This window comes from Ambystoma mexicanum, chromosome 1p, assembly GCF_040938575.1.
Source record: "Ambystoma mexicanum isolate Mex_15411 chromosome 1p, UKY_AmexF1_1, whole genome shotgun sequence".
NCBI lineage: Eukaryota > Metazoa > Chordata > Amphibia > Caudata > Ambystomatidae > Ambystoma > Ambystoma mexicanum.
The window spans coordinates 746,453,425-746,475,999 of record NC_090921.1 but is presented as its reverse complement, the minus strand read 5'-3'; the positions used below and the strand labels follow the sequence as shown (position 1 = coordinate 746,475,999).

The 22,575-nt window shown below is 46.6% G+C and overlaps 1 protein-coding gene across 6 annotated transcripts in view; it reads left to right on the top strand.

The window, feature by feature from the left end:
* The window catches only part of POGZ (pogo transposable element derived with ZNF domain), a 1,205,269-nt gene that overhangs the window by 1,113,897 nt on the left and 68,797 nt on the right, over nucleotides 1–22,575 (top strand). For all 6 annotated transcript variants that reach the window (XM_069650424.1, XM_069650460.1, XM_069650451.1 and 3 more), the window contains exon 16: nucleotides 22,246–22,305. In XM_069650424.1, coding sequence (XP_069506525.1) covers nucleotides 22,246–22,305 — 60 coding nt within the window. The remainder of the gene's footprint in view (nucleotides 1–22,245; nucleotides 22,306–22,575) is intronic.

The window sequence follows — 22,575 nt, the reverse complement described above, 5'->3', positions numbered from 1 at the left end:
TTAGCACTACGGTCTTCAGTGGCAGCGCATCTCTTACCTGGTCCATCGGCTGTCACCAACGCCTCGCGCTGCATTCCGGCATCTGAAAGACAAAGGCTTACCTACTTTCGCATGCTCCGGAGGTCTTGGCACTGCATTCCGGCATCTGAAAGACAAAAGCTTACCAGCTCTTCGCACGCTCCGGAGGCCTTCGGCGCTGCATCCCGCATCTGAAAGACAAAAGAAGGTGCGTTTAAAGACATTGGGCAACTTTATTACTCACGTTCCATTACTCCTTCCCACGCCGAATCCAGTGGGTATTCCAGCACCCTTCAGCTTCTCTAAAGCTCCGAACTTGTACCTGCAAGATAAAAGGGACAGTTAGTGCGCATCGTGAAGCAGGCTACAAGCGCTTACTTACGTGCTTCCAGGCGCTTCTATTCCTCACGCGGGTTCGATCCTCAGCTCTCATCAGCCCGCCATCCGCCATCTGCAACCCTGCAAAACAAGAGATATCATTACAAAAGACTTTTAAGACATTTGAAGTGCCCAGAACTTACCGTTCGTGCAGTTAACGACGGACAGCAGTCCTCTGAGGTCAAGAGGCCTGCACCCTTATCCAGTGAAGAAACTGGTTACGGCACCCTGCCCCGAGGCAGATGGAGAGCTCAGCGTTCACTTACCTAAGGTGAGGGCGTTAACCTTTGGGGTTCTACAGGAGAAGAGAAAGGGAAGAGGAGAGAGGCACCCAATAAACCCAGTTCATTAATCCCATATTTTCTATCTGCAGACATCTTACTCTTCGAGTCAGACATACAGTGCACAGAGGTCCAGCCCAAAGAGCCAACCGTGTGTTACACATCACCTTTGAAGATACGGCATTCACCCAGTCAAGACCGGCGCCTCTGCGGGAATCAGGTGAGCGTTACATATACTATGGAAGGATCTAACTACCTGTCCAGTAGGCCTCGGTCATCTCAAATTGAACTGTATCAGTTTTGCGGATGATCTATTGTTACTCGAAAGAACCCCATTTGGGTTACAAAATAATTTGGATGCATTCCATCTTTTTGCTGAGGATCATAATCTAAAGATTAATTGGGCTAAATCTAAGATCTTAATCTTTGCTGATGGAAAGAAAAAAATGAAGAAATTTAACTGGACAATTGGGATGGAAGAGCTTGAAGTGGTTAGGGATCTACTTTATCTTGGATACACACTTACTGACAAGAATTCCAAAATATGGTGGACTAAACTTCTCAGGGAAAAAATAAAACCTTTGACATCACAAATGTGTATCTTGTACAGAAAATATTGTACCTTTTCCTTAATACCTATTATTCAATTTTACCTGTTAAAAATCGAACCATGTAAACTATATATACTTGACATATGTACGGTAGAGATGGATGAAATATTAGACATGTCGCAAGGTAAATTTTGGAAAAAGGTATTGGGCCTAGCAAAATCAATTCCCAACGACATCATTCGGCATGAACTTGGACTACTGCCTCTTTCTGCCAAATGAAATTGGAGGCAATTAAATAATTATAGGAAAATGCTGAATCCACCCAAGAACTCTCTTTATTTGGATCTAAATATAATGATTGAACTAAGATCTCTACCTGACCTATCCAAATTTCTAAAGAAAATGGATGGGATTCTGGAAGATACAAATATTACTAAGGAAGATTTTATACTATGTCTTCCAGCTAACAAACGCGAATTCCAATTGCTGATTTGGTGCTTGCAATCCGATCGCATAGGTACCTTCAAATCCTGTAAAGAATATGCAGCATTTAGAAGGGAAAAGGGTGATCTGCCCAGATACATACTCCAATTTCCGTGTTTGGTTGCAAGAAATTTATATATGCGATTTCGACTCAATCAGTTTAGTACATATGATCGTATTGGTAGCTGGACTGGCAATAAGGAAAAGTTTGGGAACCGAGGTATGGAATGTCGTTTCTGTAAATGTCCCGGTACTGTTGAATCTCTGAAAAATTTGGTGATGTATTGTACATACTTTGAGGGGCATAGAACGCTGCATTTTGGAAGGCACTGGCTTTCCAGTACTGAACCTTCGAGGTTTACATTATGGAATAGATGTATGTGGGGGAATAGTTTGAATTTTCTTATCAGTGTAATGAAACTTCTCAAAGTATTAGCTCAACACATTGCAGCACTTAATGAACTGAATCTATGATTTTAGTATTGTGCGAGATCTGTTTTGAACAAAATTTATGTTGCTGTTCTGAAAATGTGTGTGTAATTTGATAAGTTTTAAAGAAAATTTGAAATTTGAAAAATAACTTTGAATGTTATACTTTTATTTGTGTAAATTGTAAAGTTTCTATGAAGAATCAAATACAATTACATTTTGTTTTAAAAAAACATCAGAGCGCCAAGAAACCTGCATCAGCCCATTGGGACCCGATAGATTGTGGGACGTGTGGAACCCCTGGGAGGAAGTTCCAGAGCGGGAGGTCCCCATCGAAGGGGTAGGGTATGCCCAATAGTTTCCAGATTTTGGTGAGAGCAAGCGATGTGTTAGCGACTGGATTTACTTTATTAGAGTCAGCTGGAGCGAATTTAAGAATGAGGGAGAGAATATTCTGATCACTGACTGTCATTTTCTCCAAACGAACATGAGGGCGGGGGGGGGGTCTGTGGTATTGGACCAGTGTGAATCAAAATTGGGATTGTGCTACCAACCAATATCTAGGGAAGTCCGGGGCACTGAATCCACCGCACTCCTTAGGGGCGGTTTATGTAGTAAGTTTAAGGCGGACTGTGCCGGAGTGCCACAAAAAGGCGCTGGTTGTGTGGAGTAGTGTTTGGAAAAAATCATCACCTGGCCATAGGGGAATGTTAGTGAATCGATAGAGGAGTTGGGGCAGTATAACCATATTAAGCATTCCTATTCGGCCCGCCAGGGAAATAGGGAGTCTGGGCCAGCTTGCGGTTTTAGTGGCCAGATTTGTTAGAAAGTTTTGGTAGTTGTCCTCGCGTAGCATCTGAGTGCGATGGGACACCACACTCCAAGGTAAGTAAACCTGGACTGAGACCACGTGAACCCCATAAGGTCAGGGGGGAGCTGCGTGTTATCAGTGAGCGAGAAAAGGACAGATTTAGAGCAGTTCACTTTCAATCCGGATATATGTCCAAAACGGGCCACGTCCTCAAGAATGGGGGCCAGGTTAGTGTCAGGGGAATGGATGTAAAGTAGGGCAACGTCAGCATATAGGTAGACAATGTCGGACTGGCCTGCAGTCTGTAATCCTCTCAGTGTGTGATTGGCGCATCATGTCAGCAAAGGGTTTCATGGCTATGGCGAATATTAGGGGAGAAAAGGGGCAGCCCTGTCACGTTCCTCTGGCTATTTGGAATGGGGTGGAGCACCTGTTCTCCGTGCGCACTCTAGCCGATGGTCCTGTATAGAGCAGCTTGACCCATGATCGAAAGTTGGGTCCACATTTGCATTTCTCCAGGACATGCCTTGGGTATTCCCATGATACAGAGTCAAATGCTTTATGCATGTCTAAGGTGGCTGCTACTGCCTGCACCTTCGGGCCGATCCTACTGATCACGTTAAATAAACGTCTCAAGTTAAGGGAGGTGGACCGGCCTGGAACAAAACCTGCTTGGTCAGGATGAATGATGTGGGGCATAAATGAGGCTAGTCGTACAGCTAGTAATTTGGCGTCGATTTTGACATCGGAGTTAATTAGTGAGAGGGGTCGGTACGAACTGCATTGTGTGGGGGGTTTGCCAGGTTTAAGTAGGACGGTTATCATTGCCTCCCGGAGTGAGGGAGGAAGTATGCCCTTTTCACATGCCTCATCCCATAGGGCCAGTAGATGTGGTACTAGAAGGGATTTAAATTGTTTTTATAGTTCAATGGGGAGGCCATCCGGACCGGGGGCCTTGCCAGATGCCAGAGACTCGATGACCTCTGAAAGTTCTTCGGGAGTGAACGGCCTTTCCAGGGAGATGCTTGTGTCAGTAGAAAGGACAGAGAGAGGGAGGCTATCTAAATAGGAGGCGATCTCTGGTATCTGTGCACCATTGACTTTCGAGAATAGGGAGCTATAGAATGTTAAGAACTCCGAGTTGATGTCTTGTGGTGATGTGGCCAGTGTTCCGTCGGGTCTCTTTATCGCAGGTATGTTGGGGGCTCCGAATTCTCGGCGTATTAGCCTGGCTAACATTCGGCCTGGACGCTCTCCTTCGTCATATTTTCTTGCGAGATGGGGACTGTCTAAGAATTTTACCTCCCGTTCGGCCAGACTACGGAATGTGTCCAACTCAGATCCCAGCAACGCCAAGGTCTCGGGGGATTGATCCAGAGTATATTGGGCCTCAAGGGTTGCTAGAGTCGACTCACTTCTCAAGATGTCCGAGCGGATCTCTCTCAAGATACCACTCCCCTTGGAGATGGCAATGCCCCTAAGGTATGCTTTGAAGGATTCCCAGAGGGTGGCTTGTGATGAGACAGAGCCGGTGTTAAGCTAAAAAAACTCCTCGATGGAGGATTCGAGTTCGGAGCTAAAGACCTGGTCAAGTAGAGAATAAGATCTCATTTTCCATTGTTTAGCACTATCATAGTCCTGACTCTAGTGCAGGGAGATGACCACTGGCGAGTGGTCAGAGAGTTCTATGGAGGATCAATAGATGGGATAGGTGCCTAATCAGTATGTCCAATATGAACCCTCTATCAATCCTGGAATGCGAGTCGTGTACTAAGGAGTAGTAGGAGTATGTACGCGAGTCGGGATACATGAGTCACCAGGCATCGTCCACCGACAAGCGTGGGAGCGTTGTTAGGATAGAATGGGATAGAATGGGCTGCCTTGGAAAGTTGGCAAGGTCTAGAGCCTGATCTGACAAGGTTGATGTCCAGTATTGTATTAAAATCCCCTCTCCAAAGGATCGGAACCAGGGGGAAACTTTCTAACAAAGAGGCCAGGTGCAGGTAAAAGTCGAGGTCATCGATATTCGGGCCATAAATGTTTAGTACAGCCACCTTTTTGTTTTGTAGTGTGCCAAGAGTTAACACATCTCCCCTGTGAGTCTGCCTGTGAGTGAGTGCACAGGAATTTAAGACTTCTGTGTATCAGAGTTATCACACCTCGACTTTGCGTGGAGTAATTGGTATAGTACCTCTGGTGCCCCCACTGCACTGCATTGTGCAGAGCGGGCATGGGTCTCCTGCAAGCATAGGATTTTGACGCCATGGCGTTCAGCATGAAGCTGTATCTGCCACATCTTTTTATGGTTGCCTAGACCCTGTACTTTCCAGCTCATGAACATTAGGTTATTATCTGCCATTCATATGGAGATGTTGGTCAAATTCTAATTCACGGCGGAGTGGGGGCCAGTACCGTCCCAACTGAGGTGGACCCATTGCCCAGCCTGTATGACTATAACCTGATACTGCAGCGCGTGTGAACTCTTGTGGTCGTCAAGACTTTTTTAACATAACTCCGAACACTTCCCACACCCACCCACATCCCTCCCCCAAACAGAGGAATGATAACCCAATACAACGATAACAACATCCAAATCATCGGCATCAATGCCTGGGGGCCTGATAGCTAAACTGGCGGAAATGCTCCGGACTGGGGGTGTATGAGGACATTTGCAGTTCTGAATAAAGTTAACCATTGTGACAATGAAGGGTCACGTGTACTGAGGATCAGCAGATCGATAGAAGAACAAGTCAAACTATTAATGCATTACTGTGAAACGCAACACCTTATGTGCTCGGTTGTATGTGAGCCTGTTGCTAGGCAAAGGCTTAATCGGCTTAACAAAGCGATAATCGATACCACAGGAGGAGGGGGGGGGAGTTAGCCAGGAAAATGTTCGTCGATGAATTTTGAGGCCTCTTCAGGAATTGTGAAAAAGAATGTTTGATTGGAATGTTCGATTCTCAGCTTGGCAGGGAAAAGCATGTATTTAATCCCTAAGTCACAGAGTCTCTTTTTGACTGCCAAAAAGGTTTTACGCTCCTGTTGCACCACCACACAGAAATCCGGGTAAAGATGGATGCTTGCCCCTCCAAGAAGCAGTTCCCCCTTCGCCGTAGCCGCCCTGAGGAGAGCATCGCGATCTCGAAAATGTAAGATTCTGGCTATAATGGGACATGGAGGTGCGCCAGGCCTGGGTTTCGCAGTTCAGGATCGATGGGCTCTTTCCACTACAAAAGTGTTAGAAGAATGCGTTCCATGTTATCTTCCATGGGCTCCTTAATGACGTCCTCTAGCACCCCGACTATGCGCAGGTTATTACGCCTTGAACGAGATTCGAGATCATCATTCTTTTTTTCTACTGCCAGCACCCGACTGGAGAGCGAGGAGCCCGCAGAGAGCCCAGATCACCCTCGGTGGAACCCACCCTTGTTTCAATCCCAGTCACACGGCCATCAGTCTTCTCGATGTGCGCCTTTATGGATGAGATGGTGCCGTTCATGTCATCGAGTTTGGTATGCAATGTGGTGAACCCCTTGCGAATATACTCCAGCATCTTCTGTGCATCCTAGGGGGCTGGCGGGGCTGACGTGGTGGGCACATCCTCCAGTGTTTCAGCAGTTGGTCTAGTCTGCGTTTTTGTAAACATATTCAGAGAGCTGTTTCTTCCCTGCGCCAGCTCCCTTGGTCATGGTGCCGGCTGCGGGGGGGTTCTGGAGGTATGGGTAGGCATGGGTGGCCAAGGGTGTCGAATGTATGGAGTATCGCAGGGCGCCGCGAGGTGTCCGAGAGCAGGCTGTTCTGGCCTCTTCCAGGATCTTATTAGACTCTCCCAGCGGGGTTGTGTTCTAGGCGCAGATTGGGGCTTGTGAGTGCGTCACAACCGAGGGTATGGCTCTGCGCTGCCTGTTTATGGTGTCACTCCAGTTGCTGGTGTTGCATGTCTCCACAATTACCACCCGTGGCAGCCGCAACGGGAGGGTATCCCAGGGGAGCACAGCGGTGAAGTTGCCCGTCTGCGAGGGTGCCCCAGAGGCCTGGCGTGTATAGAGCTGGCACTGGGGTAAGTATGGGCCAGTGCTGACAGACGGGGGTCTAGCCCACGGCCGCCTCTCGACGTGAGTCAGGGTGGAGGTGTATACCGTTTGGTGAGAGCCCCATGTGCCGCTGTTCAGGGCTGTCAGCCACTGGCCTCAGAGGGTATCAGGGGGTATCAGAGGGGGCAACTTCCCCCAGCTCCAGCAAAAGGCTGGATCAGCCTGGCATGGGACTTTCTCCCAGTCGAATGCAGGAGAAAGTACTGGCTCCCGGTGTCTTTAGCCACTGTCCTCACTATGCATGAGCGCTCCCCACCAGGGCAAGAGTGGGATCAGGGGGAGCCCTCAGGGTAGCAGGTGCAGATGCCGCGGGAGCGAATGTGCACTATACTTGGGAACCACAACCCTCCCGGGTCTCCTACTGTGCCTCCGGTCCGTGGAGGGTGATGGTGCAGGCAGCAGAGAGCGGGGGAAGGGGGGAGACCCGCGCACCAGTACGGGCTCGGCTGTAGCGCAGGGTCCCCCAGCGAAGACTTGCCCCGATGTGTCCACTCGAAGGGATGACCGCGGCGAGCAGGGCTGCGTTTCAGGCGGGTTGGGGCACAGTAGTTATCTTGTCGCCCCCATGGCAGCACCTCAATCTACAAATCCTCACGGTGAGGAGGTCTCCAGAGTGCGCCTGGCCGTAAGATGGCCGCCAGGCGTGCAATCTGGGCAGAGCAGCCCCTCCCCCCGCAGGCCCAAAGCGCTGCGCTACACGGCAGGCAGGCCGCTGGAGCCTCAGAGCGGGTCGAGTCAGATGTGCTCAGCGCTGGTATTTTCTGCGGCTGTATCTCTGCCGTCGCCAGGTCTTTAGGTCTGTAAATCGGCAGGAGTGGGGCATGGAGGTCCCCTCGCAGGTTGCCACAAGGAGGCAAGGATTCGCTGCGTATATTAAAGGTTATTCTTTTAAAGAAGGATTAACCCAGTCCGGAGCTCGGCACTCAGGCTGCCATCTCCATCGAGCGCAACAGCGCCCCCTCCCGATCCTCCCCTTCTTGATTTGGGTCACAGACCCTTCTTCTCAAGCCCCCCATCAGCGTTTAGCCCTTTACCTTCTTGGGCTGCTAGACGCACAACAGATCCTCCTTGGGTCCTTGTTGTTAATCAGGTGGTGCAGGTGCTACTCTGCTTGCCCGGTCTGGCTCTGTGCCTTTCCTTCCTGACAACAGCTTCCAACTTCCAGTTCTGCTCTGGACCAGCCCAACGCCTTCAGTGTCTTCATCCCTCAAGGCCTGAGGACTTCCTTCTTCTCTGCGTTCTCTCTGAATCGCCCCGGTTGGGAGGTCCTTCGCTCTGGTCTACTGGTGCGGCTGTGTCTCTCCTGAATGCAGCTCCTCGGGCTACAGAACAGCTTGTATAAGTCCTTTGTCAGTTTTTATCTCAGTCTCACAACCACTCTGCAGAAAGCTAGAATGGTCATTACAATTACACCAGGTGTTATTCATGGCTCTGCACCTCCTCCTCCCAGTACTTATCTGGTACACTCCCTTTGGGTAGTCCCCACTCTCCTTCGTCTCAGTATTTTCTAGAGTCGCAGACTTACAACGGTACATTGAGGTACTAGGTAAAGTGTAAGGGTCTATGGGCTATGGAGGTGGGTAGGGTGTTGGATGAGAGGAGTCATACCGCATTCTCTCGATGTCCTCCCTTGTCCCCAGAGTGGAAGTCTCCTCCCATGAAATCCTCCTGCTGAGTATCACCCCCCAGGGGGACTATCTGGTTGTGGCCTCACCACCCTGGCCTCATGGGAAGGGACTCCCCGCTCGGGAAGAAGTGACAACATCTCGGGATTCATCACATAATACTCAGAGCATGCACTTAGTTCTAGGAAACCCACACTAGAAGTTATATAAAAATAAGCATTTATTTTACATACCCTAAGGCTTGTAACGTATAAGTAAGGTAAGTACTATCACACGGTAGTATTAAACACAGAATACTAGCAATATCCAAAGCATAACAAATACTTGGTATAGTGGTAAGATAACACAACAGTAGCAGAAACCCCTGAAAGAAGTATGCAAACTTTAGACCATCTTGTGTAACTTTAGTTAACCTCTGCTTAACCACTCTTAAGTCCAACCCTATCCTAGGTGAGTCCCAAAGAGTCAAGGGGGGCATGTTGAGTCCACTGACCCAGGGCTGAGGGAAAAAAGGCAGGTAATAGTGGACAAGACAGTCTCTGAATATTTCTTCAAGTTTAGAGGTGAGCATCAGTCAGATTTCTTTGGGTAAAGAGCACACAGTGCTGTCCACCCCCAATGCAACTCAATGCTTGCCTAGTAGGGGATGCAAGTAACTGCTTCACTGAAACCCTCCGAAGCACACAAACAACAAAGCAGGCCCCAGTTATGTATTAGGGGCTGAACAGTACTTTGTAAGCGAAGAAGCTGGTGCAGCAGGACGGTCCCCAAGGGGAGGCAACAGCAGACCCCGGTTCAGGATTCTTGGCCTTGGCTACTGAAGAAAGTAACTGGCAATAGATCTGGTGGTTGAACTCGAGCAGTTGGACACCCAGCAGAAGGTCTTTGCAGCACTGGCTCATTGCTGCCTTCTTTAAGGCATGATTAAAGGACGGTGGTTGTGTGATAGACTTTGCTCCCTTTCTCGGTCCTCGTCTCGGCTGAGGGTATTTTCAGGAGTGGTGATGCAGTCTCTGGTGTTCCAGAAAGATGCCTGAAAGGTTTCAGACTAAACTGCACTTTGGAAGACGTTGTACCGCACAATGGCATAGGACCACAAGCGTTTGTCAGTTGCGGGCCGTGGATGTCGCAGCTTTTCCAGGGAGGGCACGAAATGCAGTTCGGCTTGAGACTGTTTAGGCCCACCAGTCCAAGGGAGGAAGTCGTCCGCTTCAGGTTTTACCATGTCGACATAAGTTGGTCGGAACAGCAGCAGTTACTCAGACGGCTCTGGGGGTCGCTGAAAGTGGCTGCAGATCTTCTTGTTCTTCTGGTTCTTATTCTTCATCTTCAGTTCTAGTGGTGAACTGAGATTCTGCTCCAGGATCCTCTTTTATGGAAAACTGGCTAAGCCCACCAATCAGCAGACCTGCATTAATTCAAACTGGGGGTGGTGGCTTTCCAATGGGGACAGCCAGTCTCCCAGCACAAACTTGTTCCAGACAGGCACACTGCAGGACAAAGACCAAGGGAGTTTCAGTCACCTCTCACGTCCTGTCCTTTCAGGCACTCAAAGAGCTTTGGCAAGCTTTCCAAGGAAAGCCTGCCAAAGATAAGAGCCCCATCATTCAGGCAGGTAGAAGGCTCACATAAGAACAAGTCATCAAGAACATGGCTTCAAAAAGTACAGACACCATTTTTGGCAAATGGTGACCCCTGTGTCTCTTACCGCAGCTGCGAATGCTGCCTGCAAAATGTTGTGCATAAAGGTACACTGCCACCAACCTGGCAGATGAAGTATTATCAGTAACTTAAGGTCACTGGAAAAGCGAGAAAGGGGAAACCATGTTGCCCCTCAGCACTCCACTTAAGGACAAGGTGCAGGTGGGACAAAAGGCTGTCCCCTTTCCCTGGTAACATGTACTAACATAGGTAAAATAAAATGAAAAGCTAAAGGAGCTCCCAGAAACACTGTGTTCAATGTGCTGTGTACTGCAATAATAAAATGTAGATGCCAGAAAATATGGAGGAAAGCATAACTCCAATAAAAAGTATCAAAACATGATTTTAAAAAAAGGTTCTCATGGTCAGAGTAAAAGAATGTGAGAGTGGGGGAAAAAGGTTCCCACTTGCTCGGGAGAATCAGTGCAAAAATCCAATAGTCCAGCAAAAATGCTGGGGTACTCATAAAGTGGGGAGAAATTCACTCAAGAAGGAGAATCTACCGAACACCATGGAAAACAACCAGCTGCTGGACAAGTAGTCTTTAGTCGCATGAGAGAAATGGAAACTGCGTTTCTATCTATCTGCGACGACCTAAAGACCAATGCAGACTCCAACACAAACTCTGCATTAATACTACTCCATCTCTCGGCAGTCTTCGACACAGTCAACCATGACACCCATCAAAAAACTAGAAGATATTGGGATGGGCATCACTGCTCTCTGAAAGAAAGAATAGAATGGCTACAGTAAATCAAATCAGCAGCTTGGAAAACATGTGGCATCTGAAAGGGCTCATTACTTTCACTGTTACACTTTAACATCTACATTACTCCTACGTCCCATCCCCATTCCTCTATCTTGTATGGGTGTCCTTTCGAGGGACGAGAACTGAACCCTTTTTCCCCAGAAAAATCACCTTCCCTTTAAATGTACAGGCGCCCTTAACCCTGCCCACCGGTGTCACACCTCAGTCCTCTTTTCCACGTTGACGGAGCGGACTGATTTCACCAGCGCTCCTGGGTTTGTTTTATTTATTTGTAACTCACACCGAACCCTGGGGTAATTGGGCGAGACCTCAAGCCTCTTAATTCCACATGCTTTTTCCCTAATCTTACATGTTTCCATTTTTCCAGAAATTGGGAACACCGTCCCCCGGTGCCCTAGTCTGTCTCTGGCAAATGTCTGCCACAACCGGCTTCAGCAGGTGCCCGTCGGTTCCTTCCCCACGTCCGATCTGCACGTGCTCTGCCTCCAGAGCCTTGGTAAGTGTTAGGCAGAGTGTGTATGCAGTACCCTTTGGGACCACTACACACAACTAAGACTACAGGTGTAAGCCAAACCAACCTTTGGTATAAGTCTGTACTACACAGTTTTGTGGCAGCCAGACTTATCTCAAGAGGGAATGTGAGCTGTAAGGGTGTTACACAGAGGTCTATAATTACAAGTATTCAAAGAGACTCTTATACTCAAGGTTTTTTGGTAAAAGACTTATTAATTTATTTCGGTCAGTTATAAAACATTCACTAGAAGGAGGCAATCTATATCACACAAAAATATACTTCAGTACTTCACAATATCAGATTATGAGGCATTTAAACCCCTTTGAAGTAGGAGCAAAAAGGCATAAGTTAATAAAAAGAATATTACAGTGATACTAAAAAAGTGCAAATAGTTTGAGCTCACCAGAGGAGTTGATTCAATGCAATAGGTTAGGCCAAACCTAACCTAATAGGTTAGGCTAAAGTCTTGTATAGGATAAAGCAGTTCTGGAGGTTAACGGAAAAGTATTTGCCAAAGTTCTCAGGGGTAGTTCGTAAAAGAAAGATTCATATGATGGGTCACAAGATGACTACGCCTGCAAGTTGCCAAAGTTTCAAGTACTTTCGCAGTGAGAGTTAAGTTCTCTTGGTCAGGTTTTCACAGTACCTTACAATGAAGAAAAAGATGCAGCTGAAGACGTCTGTTCCTGCAGATATCGCTGTTACTGAGCCTCAGTCGTGGGGCCAAGAGGGAGGACATCTGGGTACTCCTGTACTGCACTGGGACTGGTCAAAAAGCTGGCAAAGGCAAATCTTCAATTCCGGTAGCTGTAGTCGAGCACACAAACTGGTGTCCTTCTCCCTGCTATTCGGTATCCTGCAGCACTCTGAGGAAAATACAACCGGCTCTGAGAATGGTATCCATGTGGCTTACGAGTTGATTGGTCCCACCAACTCAAAGGAAGAAGTCGTCCTTGATGGGCTTCTCTGTCGAGATGAAGTTGGCAATTCGGACCTGCAGCATGACTTCAACGGGCAAACCAACGCTCCAGGAGTTGCAGCAGCTGTACTCTTCCAGCTCGTCTTCGGTTCGAGGGGTATGGGGGGGGGGGGTAGTGCAGTGTAGTGTGTATTCAAACTGACCACTCTACCTGCATGTGCTACCTAAAGAAGAAGGGGGGCACCAGATCCTCTCCTCTTTGCCGGCTTACCCTAGACAACTGGGAGTGCCTGGACATCTGGGAGTGGGCGATTGCACAAGATGTATGGATCTCAGCAGTCCATCTGTAGGGAGAATTCAACCTGGAGGACGACAGACTCAGTCGGTTGGGCTCTGAAAATTACAAATGGCAACTGAATAGGACAAGGCTCCAGGAAATGTTCTACAAATGGGGCCACCCGGCCACAGACCTGTTTGCGACAGAGAGCAGCCGGACTTGTCAGCAGTTTGCTTCCTGGGGCGGGAAGGGGCGCGACTCCCTCGGGAATGTGCTTCAGATACCTTGGGACGGGATGTGGGCGTATGCATTCCCCCAACATCGCTCATTCACAAGGTAGTCCGCAAGATCAGGCAATCCCAGCGGTTACGTCTGATCCTCATAGCACCACGGTGGCCTTCAAGACCGTGGTTCTCTGATCCTTGTCAGATGTCAGCTCAGCCAGAGATACCCCTCCCACTCAGGAAGGGCCCTCCCCTAGTGCAGCAGGGGATGCGGGTGGGGCACAGCCCTTCACCCCTATCCGGAGAGGCTAGCCCTAGCAGCCTGGTACCTGAGCAGGTAACGCTTCAACGTCTCCAGCTGTTGCACGACATCTGGTAAATCGTACAGGGAGCCAGGAGTTTACACGAAAGCAGTACAAAAGCAAATGGACCAGGTTCTGCCTATGGTCCAAAGAAAATGGCGTTGATCCCCTGGCTTGCCCTCTGGACCAGGTGTTATCCTTCTCGGCCCAGTTTACCTAGTGGCTATTGGCGCATACAGGAGCTCTCTGCGGCTTGCAGGACAACGCTGGAAATCGCTGGAAGTGAAAGTAAGCATTGGCGATGATGCGCCGCATGATCGACCCGATCAGTAATTACACGGAAGAGTGGCTGACCTATATTCCTGTTTCACCAGCAGAGACAGGATTGATTTATGCGTCTCTTTACGCATTTGAAACACATGCGGCAAAATTGCCGTAGGCGTTCCTACACTGAACAAGAAAACGATAGCCCCTGAGGCTTGAAATACATCACAGAGACAGCGTTTTTTATGCAATCAGGTAGGACACAGTTTAGCATTTAATAATCCAAGCACATACAGTGCACAATGTTGAAACTAAAATATTACTTTTTGTTTTTCATTTCTCTGGCTCATCTTTTGAATGCTCGTGGGACAAAATTAATGGTATGTGTTAATTTGTTAAAAATATAACACGTAATGCATTGGTACTGACAATGAATATATGTACATTATAACCCAGAGCAGCTTAATGATGTAATCAAGAGGTTACGTACAGCCCTGATGAAGGTTCTAAACCAAAATGCATTGGCAAAATTGTATATTTATGGCTCAAGATGATCGCCCAACACTGAGTATTGCGAAAAATTCCTATTGCAAAAACGGGAATGTGATTAAAACATTCCTGCCTTTAACTACATGGTTATAACTGAAGTTTTGATTTTGAAAGTGGGATATATACATTTTGAAGAAAAATAGTTTGTTGCAAATTTCAGCCCTCTAGATTGGGGGCCAACTGAGAGGCGTCAGTGATAATAAGGCAACGTTTCCTTGTATTTTGTTTTGCATACAGGAACTCTGACACGTTTACTTTCTCTTCTGCCAATCCTGTCGTAAAGAGGCACTTGACAGATTCAACCAGACTGTACCCACCGGTCAAACGCCCGCACCCACTCTGGGTTCTTAATGTGCTGCACAAACCTTTTGAACCCATGGCCACGATAGATATCAAACTGGTCACGCTAAAGACGGCACTCTTAGTGGGACTTAATTCTGCTCGCAGAGTCAGCGAGATACAGGCATTAGTGCCTTTGGAGCCCTATACTAGGTTTCATCGGGACAAAGTTGTGCTCAGCACGCACCCCAAGTTCCTCCAGAAGTTTCCTCTTTTCACATTAACGTGGAGATTGTGCTCCCCACTTTGTTTCCAGACCCCAAGGAAGAGGCAGAAAGGGCTCTTCACTGCCTAAACTTCAGGAGAGCATTAAAATTCTATCTGGCCAAAACAAAGGCCTTCCGCAAGATGTCACGTTCAGCGGCTCTAAGCCGAGTCAGCAAGCGTCCAAAGCTTCCATAGATAGGTGGATTACCACAGCGATCCAGGAGGCACACAAGGTGAAGCATACGGATCTGCCAATGGACATGCATGCTCATGCCATCAGGGCAGAGGCAGGTGATCAGCAGGGCAGCAACATGGGCCATTCCCATCAGCCTTTTGCAAACTACTGCCTGGATACCGATGCTAGGGCTGATGCAGCATTTAGACAAGCAGTCCTGTGTAATCTTTTCGCATAGAGTGGCAAGCTCTCCTCCCCATGTTGATTGTATCAGTGGTAATCACACATGCAGGATGGAGGAAAGGGGACAAGCTGTAGAAGTAATTGTTACTCACCGAAGTGACTAACGTACTCCTAGTCCATAGTCCCATTTCCTCCATACGTCCCACCATCCTTCACCGTAATAAGAGCAGCGCGGGGTTGTTCAGCATAATACAGCCGACGCGTCAAAGGGGACTGAGGTGTGGCGCCGGTGGGCAAGGTTGAGGCAACACGTGCTCCTGGGGCTGCACCCCTGCGTGCCTGTGAGTTTAAAAGGAAAGTGATTTTTCTGGTGAAAAAGGATCTATTCCCGTCTTTCGCGATGGATGCCCATACAGGATGGAGGAAAGGGGACGATGGACTATATGTTAGTCACTCCGGTGAGTAACACTTAATGACTCCATTGATCAACCTCCTCAAAAAACATGGTCTTATCTGCTACAACTATGCAGACGACACTCAAATCATCTATAAAATCAACTCCAATGGAGAGAAAAACCCAGCTCTAACTGCCTCATTGAACTAAACCAGTGGATGAGCACCAACAGCCTTAAACTCAACCCGGGCAAAACCGAAATCATGATTACACCAAACGACGTGCACATTCCATGGCCCTCCGAACTAGGCAACTCGTCAGAACCATCCAGGGTGTTCAAAAAAGTTGGAAACTTAATTGACAATGAGCGAACACTAGAATCACAAGTAAACGCAGTGGTTAAATGCTTCTTCCACCTACACACAATAAAGAAAATACTTCCCTTCTTTACTTTCCCACACATCCCTCGTCTTGTCAAGAATAGACTACGTCAACAGCATCTACATTGGAATGCCAGCATTCCTGTTAAGGAAGCTACAACTAATCCAGAACTCCTTAATCTCACAAGAAGAGAACGCATCACACCAGCACCGAGAAATTTGCATTGGCTGCCTGTTAGGCAAAGTTTGTATGCAGTACCCTCTGGGACCACTACACACAACTCTGACCACAGGTATAGGAAACCCAACCTTTTGTATAAGCTTCTACTACACAGTTTTGGTTTGGTTTGTTTAGTTTATTTATATAGCGCGCCTGACCCTGGGGCATCTGGGCGCTTAAGGTTAATGGTTACAAGATACAGTTTAGGCAGTTTATACAGTATATACAGGTATAGTACAAGTAATACATTCAGAAGCAGTGGCAGGCAGGAAGGAAGGTATGCTGTAGGGGGGGGTAAGATACCGGATGATGTCGAGTGTGAGGTAGGTGGTGTTAGTTTTTGTTCAATAGCCATGTGGTGACGTGACTTCTGAATGATTGAAAGGTTGGGATGGATTTGATGTTATGTGGAAGTGTATTCCATAGTTGGGAAGCTAGAACCGGGAAGCTAGGTCCGTCAACTTTGTAGGCTGATGATTTCAGGGTGAATTTGTGAGATAGGGTGGGGCTTGGTGATCCAGGGCTTTGTAGGTGTGGCAAGTGGATTTTAAGTCAATGTTTTCTTGCATGGAAAGCCATTTGCATGATTTTCTGGTTGCAGAAATGTGCTCTCTCCTGGGTATGTTTAATGCAGCTCGTAATGCATTATTTTGCAGAACCTGCAATTTGTGATTTGTTGGTGCCGAAGTTTAGGCCATTGCAGTAGTCCAATTTGGTCTGTTTTTGAGCCCTGGCCAATATAAGGCAGCTGTTGGCAGACAGTAAGGGTCTGCAGGCCCTAATCAAGCCAGTGTAGGCAGTGGCCGAGGCAGTCATATTTATTTGTTTGGAGAGGTTAGTGTTGGCATCAAGGTAGGTATATTGTTTGCATCAATGGGGATGCTGCCGTAATTAGGACTTGAGTTTCAGCAGGTTGTTTGGTGAGCCGACAAGGAGTAGCTCGGTCTTATAATCATTCAGGCAGAGGCCATGTGTGGCCATCCATGCCTTAATGAGGGTGAAGACTTCATTAATCCGGCAGACATCAGTCGTAGTTGCCTGATAATGTTAGGAGTATCTGGGTGTCATCTGCATAGTTGGTGTAGGTGACACTCAGACGGTCCAGTTTGTCGAATAGGGGCTTTGTAAATATATTATACAAAGTTGGCAAAACACAGGAGCCTTGAGGGACACTGCAGGTGATGGGGATCGGGTCGGCCGCCGCTGTGGGTGAGAAGACACGGATAGTTCTGTTGGCGAGGAAGGATTGGATCCACGTGACAGCAGAGTAGTAGTAGTGTGCTGCCGATGACAAGTGGTCGCATAGGATTTTATGGTCAACCAAGTCAAAGGCTGCCGAAAGGTCTAAAAAGTATGATGGCAACTCTACCTTTTATCTTTTAGTTCATCCATCTGACTTTTGAAGTCAACGAGGGCACTTTCCGTTCCATGTTGGGGTCTAAAGCCAGATTGACGGATTCCTAATAGTTGGTTTGTCTCTAGAGTGTCTTGAATTTGCAGGTAAACCACTCCAGCTAGGAATTTCAGTAAAAACGGGACAGTGGGAATCTGTCTATAAATGGTTGGTACGGACGGATCTAATGTTTGTTTTTGTAATAGTGGGAGAACCCACGATTGTTTCAAGTTGCCTGGGAATGAATTGCTGGTGAAGGAAGAGTTTATTAGTTTGGTAATAAAGCGGGATAGATCTCTAGCTGCATCTTTTATAACCTGAGCAGCTGAGCAGGGCAACTGTGCCCTTTACAGTTCGATGGTTTCAGGGATGCTATAATTTTTTGTACCTCAGGTATGGTTACCTTGTTGAATGTGGAACCTGAGTTAATGTATGCGGATGGTGGCGTGATTGGTCTGGTAGATTTACCAGAGGTGAGTTGTTGCCGTTTGTCCTCTATTTTAGTTTGGAGCCCTATAATTTTATTGGCGAGAGCATTCTGAATGCTGGTGCAGCAAGGTGGATTAGGGTTTTCTAGTTCCTTTTAAAATGTTGAATAATTCTCTAGTGCTGGATCCTGGCTGGTTTATTCTGGAGTTGAAAGTTTATTTTTTGGTGCATATTATCTCATATTTGTATAGAGCAGTGATATTAGTTAGATTGGTTTTATTTTATGTAGAGTGTGTCATTTTCCAGAGTGTCAAGTTTTCTTTTTTCTGTCCGTAGTAATTTAAGTTCAGGGATGTATCAAGAGTTCAGATGTGCTCTGGGTTTACCTTTGCGTAGTTTTAATGGGGCAATGGTGTTGATGGCTTTAGACATGGAATCATTGTAGGTGTTGACCAACAGCTGTGGTAGGCAGTGCATTAAGTGTGGGGTACTACCAGAGGTGGTATAGCTTCAGCTGTGATGTTGCGTTCATTCTTAGTCGGACATGGTGGTGCAGTGTGGGACTTTTTAGGCTCTAGGTTATTGATATTGATATCTAGGGAGAGGAGATGATGATCCGTCTGCACAAGTGTTGAGGAGTCCTTAAGGGTAATATTGCAGTTGAGGACTGCTACCCAGTCGAGTATCCTTCCTTTCATATGAGTGGGTTGAGTACTTATTTGTAAGAAGCCATGCAGCTAGTGCATTGGCAACAGAGGTGGCTGGTAAGTCATTTGGGTCATTGTAGCCGAGGTTGAAATCACCAAGGATGATATTTTGTGCCGTAGGTTTAGAGTTCTCAGCTACTAGTGACGTAATGTCTTCGATAGATCCAGGAGGACCTGGAGGCCTATATATTAGGTGAATCGTGATTGTATTTTTGGGAGACGTTTGAAGCTTGACTGTGAGGAGTTTACATGATGTCAACGGAGAAAAGGTGGCTAGTCTAATGTCTAGGGTGGATTTAAAGATGATGGCTACACCTCCTCCTCGAGCGTTGGGTCTATTGGCTCTGAGGATGAAGTAGTTGTCGGGAATAGCTAAGGTTAGAGACTGGCCAGCTGCATCATATAGCCAAGTTTCTGTCACGGCGAGGAAGTCAAAGTTGTTAGTCAGAATGACATCAGCGATTTCAGTACTGTGGGCGACTAGGGACACGTGTTGAGTAGTCGCGCTTATCTCAAGAGGGGTCAATGTGAGCTGTAGTAGAGTTACACAGAGATTCACAGTTACAAGTATTCAAATAAACTCTTACGCTCAAGGTTTCTTGCATAAACAATTATTAATGTATTTATCAGTCAGTTAGAATAAGCCTTCTTGAGAAGGGAGTAATATAATGGTAACACACAAATATACTTCAATACTGTACACTCTTAGTTTCTAACTCAGTAAAAACACTTTTGGGATGGCTCACAGACACAACCTACACGCACAGGTAACATCAATAGCTAGGGTGCTTGGGACATTAATATCTTACTGTTGGCATTTACAATCCTCTTAGAAGTTGGTAAAAGGCAAAGGTTATTAGAACAACAAGAGACCACACATATTCTTAAGCAGGCAAACACTTTAGGATACCTCAGGAAGAGTCATACAATTCACTAGGCTAAGCCAAAGTCAATGGGCAACAGTCTTGTATAGCATGAAGGAGTAAATTTAAAAAGTCTTTGCACAAGTTCTTAGGAGTCTTTGATGAAAAGAAGAATCAAATGTAGGCACACAAGCTGATTAGAATTGTGAGTTGTAGAAGTTGCAAGCACTCTACAGTAGGAGGTAAGTTCTCTCAGACTTTTTACAGTACCTTAGAAATGAAGAAAAGATGCAGCTTATGACCTATGTTCCTGTGCAGCTCTGCAGATCTCACTGTTCCTGGGCTCAGTTGTGGGGACAAGAGGGAGGACGTCGGGGGACTCCTCCAATGCACTGGGATGGTCAAAATTCTCAACCAGCAAACTTCACTTTCAGTGGCTGTTCAATGTTTCAGCTCCTCTAGTCTACCGCAAATAGCAACGCAGCGGTTTCTGGCTGTCGAGATGGACTTTCGTTACTTCTGGGGTCCCGCACTCTGTTTAGGGGGTTCAGGCCTGGTCAGTCCTGCTTTTTGGGAGTCCGGAGGATCTTCCTGAAACTCTAGGACAGCTTAAAGGGATGGTCTAGTAAAAAATTTTATTTAAAAAATAGATAGGTAACATAAAATAAAAATAATAGCATTCTCCATTTTAAAACTTCCTATGTAAAATTTTGAGCTATTCAAGCTCAAAATTCGCAAAAGCAAGCACATGGGCGCCTCCATTTTGTGAAATGGAGGCCCTCCTGTGCTGGCTTTTGCTTTTTTTAGAAAAAAAAACGCAGCTAGTGCTTATTTATTAAAAAAAAAATAATAGCACTTACCGAGATTCAGCTGCAGCTTTCCTGCTCTGGTCTCTGGTCCCCGTACTCCGCCTACAGCACTAATGAAGGGAAAGCCACCCAGCGGTAGCCTTTGTTTACTACAGCTGGCTGGCTTTTCCTTCATTAGTGCTGCAAAAGCCAGCACAGGAGGGCCTCCATTTCACAAAATGGATGCGCCCATGTGCTTGCTTTTGCGAATTATTTTGAGCTTGAATAGCTCAAAATTTTACATAGGACGTTTTAAAACGGAGAATGCTAGTATTTATTTTTTTATGTTGCCTATCTATTTTTTAAATAAAAATTTTTACTAGACCATCCCTTTAAAACCAACGCACACAGTCTGGTGTTGCTCGCCCTGGTTATACCGTTTCCAGCAGCAAATCTGTGGAAATTCAACCAGCTCCGAGATGGATGTCCAGGTGGCTTACTTTGGAGTTGATTGGTCTCACCAACTCAAGGGGAGTAGTCGTCCGTGCAGGGGCTTCTCTGTCAATGTGAACTTGGCATTTCGGCACTGCAGCAGGGCTTTACCGGGCAAACCAACGGTCCAGGAGTTGCAGCAGGCGTTCTTCAAGTTCTTCCGTTCCTTCGTCCAGTGGTGGACTCTGCCTTCCAAGCCAAAAGACTATCCTTTTATTCAGTTCCCTCCCATTCATTCCAGCCTAGCTGTCAAGTCACCCAGCAGGGGGTGGACAGTCAGCCGGCCAATCGCCACAGAGTGCATTTGGGTCCCCTAGGAGACACAGGGAGTTTCAGGCACCTCCCTCACTTCCCTGGGCCACTGCACTGAAGCTGCTGTGTGGCAAAATGTAAACGATGATGCCTACAACCAAAAGAAACCGTGTTCAAAATCACAATAAAATGCATGAGAGAGTTGGAAAAAGGGTCACACTCTCTCCAGGCTAAAATCAAGTGCTCAAAATCAGCAAAGTTGCTGAGGGCCTTGACGTTGGAGGGAATTAGCACATTTTTCAAAATTCTCCCTAACAATGCCAGTAAAAAACACATCTTCAAAACGTTCTGCATAACACAGCGATCCGCGGCCAACGTGCATAATGCATACAGGAGAAAATAAGTCTACTAACCAACACGAACACTTAAGATCCAACAACGACATCCACCTCAAACAAAACAATACTCAAGACAAACATTTGGGGGACCAGCATTTTCCAGCATAGCAGTAAAACTGTAACTCGCTCCCAAAGGAAATACGAACAACAGAGGATATCCTCAAGTTCAGGAAATTATAAAAAACATGGCTCTTTAACACTCTGAGCTGAAGAAAACTTTCAGTGACAAATAATCCACCCACCGCAACGCTAGAGAACTCCACACGACTGGACCACTCAAATGTCAACCAGGAACACACCTGGAACAAGACTTAACAACCTACTAATAACTCTCTAACCCTCTATAACCAACCTGACACACATCTCAGACACGAAACACCGAACTACAGTCTTCCATCTCTCCACAACACCCAACACACACAGGAATGTTTGCATACAACACACGAATGCCAATTACCAAATAATGCCTCACACACTTACTGGTTTTCCTGAACTGAAGCTACCAACAGCACATCAACGGTCTCTTGTGCTTTTCCCTCTTAACCCCACTAACCTTCCCAACCCCATTCCTTTTCAGATCTGCCTGAGCGCATGGAGACCATGAAAAATGCCAGCGGTGCATGGTACAAGTTCGAATAACATAATAGTGAGCTGTTGCCAAAATATTGTTCTCAATTGGACCAGAACTAATTTCCCAGTAAAATGCTGGGATCCCAATGTTAGTGTTTTTTCTGTTGCAGTAATTTCGATTTAATGATTTCAGCTTCCCACATAAATATTGCCTTTGAGTTAATTTCAAAAATAATGTGAATCTTTTTTACCTTGTGTTTCAGCAATCATGTTCCTCGCAAGAGCCCCAAATACCTGGCTTTGTTCAAAAACGCTCGTGTCTGGTAAGTCAGCTTGTAATATGTTGCTTTTTTTTGTGAGGGGAAATCCAGCTTAAGTAAAATGCTAAATTAGACCAGTGTGTTAATGAGCATGCAGTGTAGGAATGTGTCCCTTGAAGGCTTCAGGCTTTGCATCCTTGACGTACTTCAACATTTTGTTCTTTTACTTAGAATTCTGTTATCCATTACCTTTCAATTCATACACTTGACATAAGTAAATGCTGGCATTTCTGATGCAAAGATTACTAATCTAGATCTGTAGTGTCTTGAATA